The sequence below is a fragment of the Notamacropus eugenii genome, chromosome 5 (assembly GCF_028372415.1).
Source record: "Notamacropus eugenii isolate mMacEug1 chromosome 5, mMacEug1.pri_v2, whole genome shotgun sequence".
Classification (NCBI taxonomy): Eukaryota; Metazoa; Chordata; class Mammalia; order Diprotodontia; family Macropodidae; genus Notamacropus; species Notamacropus eugenii.
Window position 1 is genome coordinate 100,173,468 of NC_092876.1, and position 12,927 is coordinate 100,186,394.

General features: G+C 37.0%; 1 protein-coding gene across 1 annotated transcript in view; it reads left to right on the top strand.

Annotated features, from left to right (window-relative positions):
• Positions 1-12,927, top strand: part of LOC140507648 (sodium-dependent phosphate transport protein 3-like) — a 27,691-nt gene continuing 14,764 nt past the window's right edge. The window contains exons 1-4 of the mRNA XM_072615654.1: positions 1-120; positions 4,875-5,105; positions 5,214-5,289; positions 5,565-5,651. Coding sequence (XP_072471755.1) covers positions 1-120; positions 4,875-5,105; positions 5,214-5,289; positions 5,565-5,651 — 514 coding nt within the window. The remainder of the gene's footprint in view (positions 121-4,874; positions 5,106-5,213; positions 5,290-5,564; positions 5,652-12,927) is intronic.

Consider the following 12,927-nt stretch of genomic DNA (forward strand, 5'->3'; position numbering starts at 1 on the left):
ATGATTTCACAAGGAGGAAGTCTGAGCATTGCCATTGTATCCGTGGTAAATAACACTGGCCTGTCCAATCAATACAATTTTTCCACTGAGGGGAAGTATGAGGATTTGCCAAATGCAGGGGTAAGTTGATAAGTGGTTCAATTTCCTTCTTTCTTTGGTGCATCATTATCCATTCATTCAGCAAATATTTATTACTCACTTAATGTATGTAATATGCTATGTAAGATCCTAGAGGTACTACAAATGTGTATAAAATGGTATATAATATGTAAATGTAATATGGTGTCTTTCTTCAAAAGCTTATATACTATTGGAGAGGCAAAACATGCATTTATAAATATATTTAAAAATAAAATAATAACAAATTAGAATAAAAATATATATGAGATAACAACACCAATAATGATATCACATTTAACTACCACTATGAAGGTGACAAAGTATCTTCCTACACTATTGTATTTACGATCAGTTAAAGTAGAAATTTCTACTGTCTATGGGTATTAGTAAGACAATAGAAAAAAATAGCATCTGGAAGAATCAGTAGATTGGCAATGGGCTTGGAATAAAGGAGATGGGTATTTCAGGTCTAGTTAACAGCATTAAGAAAGGTGCAGGAGCAATACAGCATGAGATGAATGCAGGGTGGTAAGTAAGCCTGTTTGACTAGGATACAGGAGACATGAGGGAAGGGCACTATGTAAGTTAAAACAGGTGTGGTGAAATATTATGGTAGAAGATCTTGTACGCTAAGTCATTTGTGCTTGATTCATCAGTAAATGAGTCTGAATTAAAAATATTTTAAGCAACCGAATGACAGGACTCTACAAGGTCTGAGAGAACAATACTAGTTATAAATGAGTAATATCTTCTTAGTTGTTACAGAATAAACAATTAGTTTATGATGTTAATAACTGACTTCAATTTGGGTAACATATGACTCAGACTCAGATTTTTACTTGACCTTCAGTGGCTATTCTCTAGGACTGAGGTAGATTTCATACCATTCTTGCTATCGGCATCCTGAACTCACAATTTCTTTTTTCTTAAACATGATCACTAAAACTTAAACACATAATAAGAAAAGAAAAAAAAAGCATTGCTATGTGCACAGCAGAATGTAAGAGAGGATTCAAAATACAGAGTAATAAACTTCCATTTCAAAAAAGCCTAAAAATAAATACTATATATTTTGTTCAGAGATGTCCATCTTTTCTTTGCTTCCTAATAAGTTTTCTTTTGTTCTCTGCTGTGCACTTTTTCTTTGTTCATTTGTTCCCCCTTCCTCTCCCCTCTTCCAAGAATGCTACAATTAAGCATGGATACACACCCACACACATGCACACACACACACCCATATACACACATATATATAAATATATACACATGCATATGCTTACATACACACTCATATACTTAGATGTCTATATACTCACACATAGACATATACATATATTATATATATACATGTACATATATGCATATACATCTGTGTAAGACTTCAATATGTGTTTGTCTTCTGTTTCTCTGAGAGTGGATAACATCTTTCTTCATAGGTCTAAATTTTTCAATACTTTTCTGCATCTGCCAGTTTATCATTTCCTGTACCACAGCAATATTCCAACCTTATGCTGTGTAGTTATTGTAAATAGTCTAAAACAATAATGATTAAAATGGCTGATATCTAGTGTAATTTTCTTCTTTTTCTCTTTTGATTAAATCTATTTTAGCTCTCATTTTGTCTGATATCGTGATTACTACCCCTGCTTTTTACTCTAATAAATTATACTCCTGATCTTTATTTTGTGTGTGTATTCTTTCCTATCCCTCCTGACTTCTCTACTTTACTTCTACTCACTACCTTACCTTCCTAATACTTACCCTGCCATCCCTCACCTCTGCACTGCCACCAAAGGTCTGTCCCTTATCCTTTCCCTCTCCCAATTCACTTGGTCTTTTATTTCTCTCTCAATTTAGAAGACTTTTATTCCCTTCCATAGATCGATGATAGATTAGATAGATAGATAGATAGATAGAGAGATAGATAGATAGATAGATAGATAGATAGATAGATAGATAGATGGATGCATTGTTCCCTTTTTAACCCATTCCTGATGAATGTAGGGTTCCAGAACTACAAGCCTTCCTCCCTCATCTAGTTCTTCTGTGTCAGTTCTTCCTCTTGTACCTCATTTGTATCATATGATTACTCCTTTTTCCTTTTCCTAGATGGTTTACTTTTTAGTATTACATCATGCTAAGCTCTACCCTAATGTCTCTTTCAAGCTACTCAATTACTAATAATAATCTTAAACATATAATTTGCATTTTCTATTATAAAAAGTAAACAGTCTGTCCTTATTGAGTTCTTTGTAGTTAGTCTTTGATGTTCACCTTATATCTCATATCGTGTATATCAGCTTTCCATTGATTTAAGGTCTTTTTGCAATGAAATTCTAAAAAATCTGGCAATTCATTGAATATCATTTTATCCCATTCAGGAATATGCTTAAATTTACTGGGTATGATATTTTTGGTGGCAACCTCAGTTCTTTTGCTCTTCAGTGCACACTGTTCCAAGACCTGCCATCTTTTAGTGTAGCTGCTACTAAATCTTGTGTGATTCTAATTGTGGATCCACCACACTTAAATTTTTGTTTTTTCTCTTAGTATTTTCTCCTTGAATTTAGGGTTTCAGAATCTAGTATGATATTGCTGTAGATTTTCCCCATAGGATCTCTTTCAGATGGTGATCAGTGCATTTTTTTCATTTCTATTTTCTCCTGTTTATCTAAAACTTCAGGACAATTTTCTTCAATTATTTCTTGTATTATTGTATCAAGATTCTTTTTTTGATTGCAGCTTTCAGGTAGACTGATGATTTTTGTTTTCTTTATCTCCAGATCATTTTTTTTCTTTTAAGATGTTTCACATTCTCTTCATTATTTTCACTCTTTATATTTTATTTTGTTATTTCTTGGTCTCATAACTTGCCCAATTCTAATTTTCAAGGAGTCATTTTCTTCCTTAAGATTTTGGATCTCCTTTTACAGTTGTTTGACTTTTTTCATAATCTTCTTGTTTTTCTTGGATTGTTCTGATTGTTTTTTTTTACTTTTACTCTAATCTTTCTCATTTGATTTTTAAAGCCTTTTTTAAAGTTATTCTATGAATTCTCTTTGGGCAGGTGACCATTTGACTCTTTGGGGTTGGAGAGGATTTTTTGCTTCAGTATCCTCCTCTGAAGACAATCTCTGGTTTTTTCTATTCCCATAGTAACGTTTCATGGTTTTGGTACTTTCTCCTTTATCTACTCCTTTTATTTTTTATTTATAGCAACTTGTAACCACTTCTGGTCCTGGAGTGCAGGAGATGGTGCTTCTGGCCTTAGGTCCTCTTTCAGGTCCCCCCTATGACCTGGATCTGACACTAAGAATTCCACCCTCCTATAAGTGCCCACAGTCAGCAGCATCCTTGACTCACTACTTGTGAACTTACCTGACTTGTGCTGGTTCCTTCTTGCCCAGTGTCATGTGTTAGCAGCACTATTGGGCCTGTCATCTCTTAACAGCAGAAGTTTCTTCAATCTTCCTCTGTTCAGATGACCAACTCCCAACACTGTCCAGGAGGTCAAAATTGTGGTGAAGATTCCAGTGACTGGGGCCAAGGCTACCTCCCAACATGGTTATCCCCAGGACCGAGGCTGCTTGCTGTTTCAGCAGAACTAACCTGGAGATGCTTACACTTCATGGGGACCAAAACTCAGTAATGGGATTTTTCTTCCATTCTCCTCCAGTTGTCCCAGAAGGATCTGTGTTCTGCCCCAACTCTTATTTATTTTTGTTGTTCTACATTTGCCCTAAAGATCTACATTGTCTAATTTATGGAGGAAATCTAGAGAGCTTGGAATTTTCTAACCTACTCCACCATCTTCCTAGAATCCTCTCTTTTCTAATTGTAATAATAATCTTGTGGGCACTTTAAAAAAAGTTTTTCTTGTTATACATACACACACACACATACACACACACACACACACACACACACACACACACACACACACATATATATATATAGAGAGAGAGAGAGAGAGTGTGTATAAGAATATTTTGTATTCTTAAGCATATCATGCCATTCCATGCATTTATAGTAGTGATATCCTATCAGTGTCTGCCAAAAAAAGACTGATGCACATTAATCCACTATTGTGGGAGCAACTTGGAATTATGCTAAGAAAGTGACCAGGATGACCATACCTTTGACTCAGAGACTCCATAGCTACATAGACACTCTCCCCACAGCAGTAAAACATAGAAAGTAAACAAATGTAAATATAGAATGTCTACCACAACTTCATTCTCTCTGTTCCTTCTCTCATTTCTTCTATTCCTTTGACCTTGCTTCTTTTATTTCCCTCTTTTTTTCTATGTAATCTTTTTGAAAGGAATGGTAAGATGGGACTTATAGATAGGTGTGTTTCCCTGGGTGGATAAAGGTTTGATGGGGAGTATACACAGATTTAGAGATATAAGAGAAACTTTAGTATCATTTAGTCTAAACCACTCATTTTACAGATAAGAAAAGTAAGACACAGAGACATGACTTGATCATGGTCACACAGGTATCAAAAACCACAGAATCTGAGAAATGGAGGTGCATCAAAAACTATTTAGTCTAACTTATAGTAAATACTAAATAGCAAAGATGGGATTTGAACCCTGTTTCCCAGATTCCAAATCCATTACTCTTTCTCCTAAACTTTAGTGCTTCTCCCCTACTTCTATTGTTATTTTATTATGAACTCTCAGGCATCTACTGAACTGCTGATTCTTCCATAAGGAAACCATAATAAATGAAATTTCCATGCCTTACAGGTTCCCATCTATGCCTGGAGTCCAGAAATCCAGGGGGTAATCCTTAGTTCTTTCTACTATGGTGCTCTATTCTCATTCATTCCAAGTGGCTATTTAACTGGAATACTTGGATCAAAGAAATCATTATCAATTGGGTTGGCAATGACTTCTGTTCTGACCATTTTAACTCCATTTGCTGCAGCTCAGGGAGTGTTTTGCACCATCCTGACCCGGGTAACAGGCATCTTTCAGGTAGCAAAATATTTTCTAATTAACCCTAGGAAGAATATATCATCCAATTCTGTTTAGAGATCTAAGACAATACTAACACTTTTTTTTTACTTTAGGCACTTATGCAAGCAGCTGTACCTTCTTTTTTGGAAAAAATGGACTCCCCTCACAGAATGTAGCCTACTCAGTGGAATTTCTGCATCTGGTAAGGACCCGTAATTACAGAAGCTGCATGCATTGTTATCCTTTCCAACTCTTTATTCCATGTTTAGGTCACTAGAATAAAAGAACCTTAAATCTGGCATCCTGAATCCAAAAGCCTGTCTATTTTGGAGATTTTCCTCAGTTAACCTCAATGTTGTGGTATTTAAGAACACTAGTTATTCATTTTCCTCCCCAAAAAGGGTGTTCTACAGTAGATTACACAGTCTTTTACTTGCAATACTATAACTCACAATTTATTCTGTTTCTTAAAATCAGGTGCATTGCTTGGAAACTTCACAATATTCCTTGTGGGAGGAATAATCTCTCATTCTCTAGGTTGGCCATATATCTTGTATATTTTTGGTAAGTTATTACTTTATATATCCCAGAGTTTCTATTTTCACAGCTGATATTTAGTTGAGTGAAGCAGTACAAGGAGTGTTCTGCCTAGAGTTCAGAAGTCTTAAGTATAAACCCATGCCCTAAAATTTTCTAGCTACATGACCCTGGACAAGTCACTTAACTTCTGTCTTTCTCAGATTCCTCCTCTGTAAAAGGAATTAATAATAGAACCTACTTACAAGGGTTATTGTGAGTATAAAAATAAAACAGTATGTGTAATATGCCTTGCAAACCTAAAAACTCTATATAAATACTAGTTATCACCATTATTTTCATGATTACTCTATTGGACACCTGAAGTTATGCTTTGAATTATCTTATATGAAGAGGTCAGAGGTCATCAGGACTGACAGTGACCTTGAAAACTTTATTCAATTCCTTTAATTTGAAAATAAGGAAAGTGAACAAAGAGAAATTATTTTTTGCCAGTAGCACAGCAATTTCATGGTAGAATGGAAATTAAGACATAGATTGTGACTATTAATTCAGTGTTCTTTCTATTAGAACTTTTCTGGTTCATAAAAATAATTTTCAAATTATTATATCTGTTTCCTAAATTTGGTTAAAGTCTGGATTTTAATCAGCCTTTCCAGGCAGTTAGCCACTAATGACAATTTTTGAAGTTCTTACCTGGCAGCTACTTCTGTAGGTGCTATAGCCCCTGCCTTCTCCGGGAACCACAGCTGCTGAAGACCCCAATGAGAAAGTTTTCACTGCCAAAATCCAAGCATTGTCAAGTGGTTTCATCAGTGGAAATATCAATAAAGCATGCATTGCCCTTGGCCTTGCCACTATACTCTAAGGACCATGGGATCTTTCTATGTGATTTGCATTTTAAACCTCTAATAAGTGCCATTTCCTGCTATGAGAATATAAATGTAAGAACAGAGACTTATCTTGCTTTCTTATTCTATTCCTATTGCTGGGCACAATGTTTTACATGGATGATGATATTCCATCACTTACTGTTGTTTGACTCTGTGGCCTCGTGGACTACAGCACAAAAGACCCTTCTATCCTCCACCATCTCTCAAAGTCTGTCTGAGGTCATGTTTGTTGTTTCTCTGACATTATCTATCCAGTTCAGCCTCTGACATCTCCTCTCCCTTTTGCCTTCAAGTTTTTCCAATGCCTTTCCAAAAGCCTTTCCAAAAGTCTTTTCCGAAGCCTTTTCCAATTAGTCCCATCTTCTCATGTGGCCAAATTATTCAAGCTTCAGCTTCAGTATTTGACTTTCCAATGAATAATTTCCAAATTAATTTCTTTAAGCATTTATTAATTTGATCTCCTTGTCCAGAGGGAATCTTAAAAGTTTTCTATAGCAACAAAATTCAAAAGCATTGATTCTTTGGTACTTAGACTTCCTTGTAATCCAATTCTCACAAGCATACATTCCTGCAGAAAAAAAAACAAAAAACAAACAACATAACTTTGACTCTATGGACCTTTATCAGCAAGATGTCTCTTTTTTTATTACACTGTCCAGATTTGCCAAGCTTTCCCTCCAATGAGGTCTTTGCACTTAATAAATGCTTTTATTTTCACTTGTTAATTCACTCATTGTGTAATAAATTGTATTAGTCTGAGTTTTGAAGTTTTTGACAGAAACAGATGAAATGTAATTTTTCAAAAGTTTTACTTGTCTTTCTCTGATTATTAATGAATGAAAACTATTGCGATGGTTGTTGATAGCTTGTCCTTGTTCTTCTTAGAAAAAAATGTAAAATATCAACATATAGAAAAGCTTAGAAAAATGTATGTGAAGAAAATAAGCAAGGAAATGAATAAAAATGGGCAGGGAATATAGTAGTTTTTTGTCCTTCATAGTTGAAGAACACCAAAATAAAATCACTATGTTAGGGTCAGTATATAACGTGGTCAGCTGTGGTTGATCAGACAAACACAAGCTCAAAAGGCTCGACTGGCGCAATTAAGCTATATGAACATTTGGAATGAAGACATTTCTAGATCTGCACATCCCTCTGCATGAGTCACTTCAATTCCTCTTTGCTCATAGAACACAGAACCTTCTTCAATGCAGGCATGCCATGCTGAAACATCCTTTTCCAGTATCACCCTATCTCCTAATCTATTCAAAAATTCTTCACAGAGACCTTGAGAGGGTCCATATGTTACTTTTTCTTTCCTTTGTATAGAGTTTACATGAGTTGCATGAGTTCATGCCTTGCATGTGTTCTTCATAGAATAGTCTTTTAGGCAAAAGTATATTTGGCATACAAACAATATGGCCAGCCCATCAGAGTTGAACTCTCTGCAGTATTGTCTGAATGCTTGTCAGTTCAGCTGAAGAAAGGACTTCAGTGTCCAGTACCTCATCATCCAGGTGATCTTCAGAATCTTTCTAAGACAAACCAAATAGAAGTAATTCAATTTCCTGGCATGGTGCTGTGTATTGTGCAGTTCACAGGCATACAACGAGAGCAGCACAATGGCTCTGTAGGCCTTCAGTTTGACACTCTTCCCTTCCATATTTTCCTTTGGAGCATACCAAGCACTGAACTAGCTCTGTCACTATATGTGCCAACCTCATCTCATGTGTGGACATCTCTGGAAATTACACTTGCCATGAAAAGGGAAAAGAAAACACTGGGGATTCAATGAAGCTGAACTGTTTACTTGTCTATATGGGAAGATGATACTTGTAATTATTAAAAATTTTAGTACAAATAGTTGATTGATTGGTTAGTTGTGCTTTCTTCTCAAGGCTTACCAAAAATGACATCATTTGGTTAGAGTCAAGTTACAATATGTACAGCTGTAGCTGATCAGACCAATACAAGCTCAGATGCTCTACTACCAGTCAGGCACATAGTCCTTATGAACATTTGGGATGGATTCTCTATATCTGGGCATCTTATATTTTTTTGAGTCACTTCAATTCTGGTTTGTCTATAGAGCCCATCTGATGAAGGCATACCATTCTGGGTAGTCCTATGACAGTGTTTCCAATGTCACTTAAGCAATTCCACAGTTCTTAAGGGAGACTTTGAGAGCTTCTTTATATTGATCTGACCACCATGTGAGCATTTGCCCTATATGAGGTCTCCATAAAATAGTCTTTTTTGGCAAGTGTATATTTAACATTCAAACAATGTGGCCAGCCCACCATAGCTGTAATCTCTGCAGTAGAGTTTGAATGTTTGGCATTTTAATTTGAGAAAGAACCTCAGTGTCTGGTACCTTATTCTGCCAGGTGATCTTCAGAATCATCCTAAGACAATTCAAATGAAAATGACTCTGTTTCTTGGCATGATATTGATATACTGTCCAGGTTTCACAGGCATACAGCTACAAGGTCACCATAGCAGCTCTGCAGACCTTCAGCTGAGCAGTCTGTCTAATACCACTTTTCTCTCATACTTTCCTTTGGAGCCTCCCAAACACTGAACTAGCTCTGGAAATGTGTCCATATGCCTCATTATCATTGTATACAGCCCCAGAAAGTACACTGGCAAGATTAGTGAATTTAACCACAGCATTCAAAACTTCTCCATTTGCTGTATCCAATGGTTCCACATATGGATGGTGTAATGCTGGCTGATGGAGTACTTGTTCTCTCTTGTTAATTCTTAGGCCAAAATTAGCAAAAGCAATAGATAATTGATACGTGCTTCATTGTATATCATCTTCAGAGACTATGTGGAGTGCATGATCCTCTGCAAACAAAAACATCATGCACCAACAATCCCTTCACTTTGGTCTTGGCTTACAACCTTTTCAAGTTGAAGAATTTACCATCAGTGTGGTAGCTGACCTTAATTCTCTATTCCTCCTCATTGAAGATGTTTGAAAACATAGCTGAAAACCTCATGCGCAAAAGCTTGGGAGCAAACACACAGCCTTATTTCATTCCATTGGTGACTGGGAAAGTGAGAAAACATCATCCATTATCTAGAACCTGGGCAAGCATGCCATCATGAAACTGATATACAATACTGATGACTTCTCCAGGCGACCAAATTTTGACATAATTTTCCATAAGCCCTCATGCCTGACAGTATCATAGGCCTTGGTCAGATCTACAAACATTGTGTACAGACCTCTGTATTACTCTTATTATTTCTCCTGGAGTTGTTGAATAGCAAATGTCATATCAACTATTCCTTGATCCTTTCTGAAGTCACACTGGCTCTGAGGTAGATGAGCTGAGGTGAAGGATCAGTCTATGAAGGAGAACTCTGACAAGAATCTTGTCAGCAGGGGACACAGCCAAGATGGTGGAGTAAAAGCAGGGACTTGCCTGAGCTCTCCCCTAAACCCCTTCAAATACCTTTAAAATGACTCTAAGCAAATTCAAGAGCTGCAGAATCCACAAAATGATGGAGTTAACCAAAGATCCAGCCCAAGACAGCTTGGAAAGTCAACAGGAAGTGTCTACCACACTGGGCTGGGCATGGAGCACAGTCTAGTATAGGCCACATTGGAATATATAGGGCCAGAGTTGGCCTTGGGGGATTGAATCACTGTGATGGTTTCCAGACTTCTCAATGTCAAAATACCAAGGAGAAATTGGAAGGTCAGTAGAAAAAATCTGTCAGAGAGGAGTGTGGTCTGCTCCCAGCACCAGGGCAATGGAGGGGACAGGGGAGCCTATGGTAGTTACAGCAGCAGGAGCAACAGTAGTAGTGGCTGTTTCTGGATCTCCAGGCCCACAGATTTTAGGGGAATAGAGTAACTGATCAGAGGGGGATTTCAGGGAAATCTTTGCTGGTACTAAGGTAGGATTCTCTTGTTTTTCCCTGCTTGGGTCTGGGTTACAGTCCTGGATGGCCATCCTGGAGCAAGATGGAGTGCTGGCATGATTGGAGCTTGTGGCAGCAGAGGAGAGGAAATCCTCTTCACAGTTCCAAGGCAGAAAATAGTACCCGAGGTCGCTCACAGACAAGAGTACAGACCAGGAGAGAGGTACATACCTCTCCTTTGATTATACAACCTTGGAAGAACTGAAAATTTGCATGTACCTAGAAATATTTCTGAAAACAGCTGTATAAAATCCCTGAAGTCTAGGATAATACATCACATCCCTCTCACTGGAAGCAGATGACTACCTTGACAAAGACTTCAAAAACCAAGTAATTGGCTGAGGAAATGAGCAAACAGTGCAAAAAAAGTCAGACTGTAAAATCTTATTTTGGTGACAAGGAAGATTAAAACATAAAATTAGAAGACCAAAAAGTCAAAGCTCCTACATTCAAAGCCTCCAAGAAAAAATATGAATTGGTTTCAGTCCATGGAAGAGCTCAAAAAAGGATTTGAAAACAAGTAAGAGAAGTAGAGGAAAGATTGGGAAAAGAAATGAGAGTGATGCAAGAATATCATGAAAAGAATCTTGCGAGCAATGACTAGGAGAGAGACCCTCCTGTGACTGTCACAGGGGAATCTATTTACTTTACCTTTATAGTAACGGACAATGGAGACATACTTCAGCTCCTGGAGGATAAAGTCTCTTGTCATATAACCTGGAAAATTTCAATCACCTTTTCTATCAGGAAGGGATGTCCCCACTCTGTAAATCTCAGGTGAAATAGAATTGGCTCCAGGTGCTTTGCCACAGGAGAGGAGCCTAATAGCATTCAAAACCTCTTCTTTAGTTGAAACTTCAGCTAAGAAAGAATTGACTTCTATCTGAGGTAAATGGTCAGTGGCCTTAGGATTGATTGATAATGATCTGTTAAGAACATTATGGAAGTGTTCAGCCCATCTCTCTAGGATCATGTCCTTATCATTAATCAATGTGGCTTCATCAGCACTGAGGTGAGATGGGTCTTTGGTCCATAAATAGCCTTCAGGGCATAATAAAAGTGGTTTGGATCGTTATTATCAGCATAAAACTGATTTTTGTTTGTCTTTTTAGTGAATCAAGACTCCTACAACACTCTAAGTTTCATTTATACTTTACTTTTGGTGGAATTAAATGCTGCCTTCTTAGATATAGATGAAGTATACTGCCAATAAAACCTGTAGAGATATTTTTCATTTAGCAGCTTCTGAATTTCCCCTTCATTTCCACCAGTCCAAGGTTGATGTTTCTGAATATTCTGACCCAAATAAGTAAATGCAGTTCTGTACTCCAAATCTCTGAAAGCTGTTCACTTCTTTTATGCTTCACTGTTGCCACCTGTGTATTGGTTCAACGTTCCCTCCAAGTATTCAACAAATTGTTCCTGCTTGGAGAAGTGCTCTAGTTTGTTGACGTTAATTCTTTTGGTAGTGATTTTGGCTTGAGGCTGCTGCTTTTGTTGAATGTGAATATTTAGGTTGAGAGGATAAGTCTATGATCAGTTCAGCACTCTACCACCTATTACCTTCATCACTCTCATGCCCTGTCTATGTCTTCTCTTTACAATCACAGTCTATTAAATGCCAATGTTGAAAGTGAGGGAGCATCCATGAAGTTTTATTGCATTTAGGTAAATGGAAGACAGAGTTGATGATGAAAAGATAATAAGGTGAACAAGTCTTCAGTTATTAAGTGATCACTTTTGTTTCCAACTCCATTCCTCATGAAAGCACCCTGCCATGTCTGGTAGTCTGAGCCTATTATAGCATTAAAGTTACCCAGAAATATAAACATGTCATCTTTTGGCACATTGATGATAAGGGTCTCCAGGTCTTCACAAAATTTGTCTTTGATAGTGGCCATCTTCCAAGAATCTGTCCTGGATCCTCTTTTCTTCTTTCTCTTTACTGTATCATTTATGGATGTCATTAAGTCTCTTGGGCTCAATGTTCATTTCTATGCAGATTATCTCAGCTCTATTATTTTTCCTGAATTACTGGCATAACTAGCCAGCTATCTTTTAGACATTTTAAATTGAATATCTCCAAGACATCTCAAACTTAATATGTCCAAGACAGAATTCATTGTCTTTTCACCAAAACCATCTCTTCTCCCTAATATCCAGATTACTGTTATGGATGACCATTTTTCAAGTCACCTAGGCTCTTAAGCTTGTTGTCATTCTTAACTCCTCACACTCATTCACCTCAAAGATCTAATTTATTGTTCATTCTGATCATCTTGCAATTCCTTCCTTCCAAACAGGTTTCATATATGTTCCTTCCCCCTCCTCCACTCATACCACCAAAATTCTAGTTCAAGTATTCTTCTCCTCCTACCTGGCCTACAGAAACCACTTTCTAAATGAATTCTTTCTTAAATCTCTCCTCATTCCAGTTCATCCTCCATTCATCAATCAAGATAATTTTTAAAGCA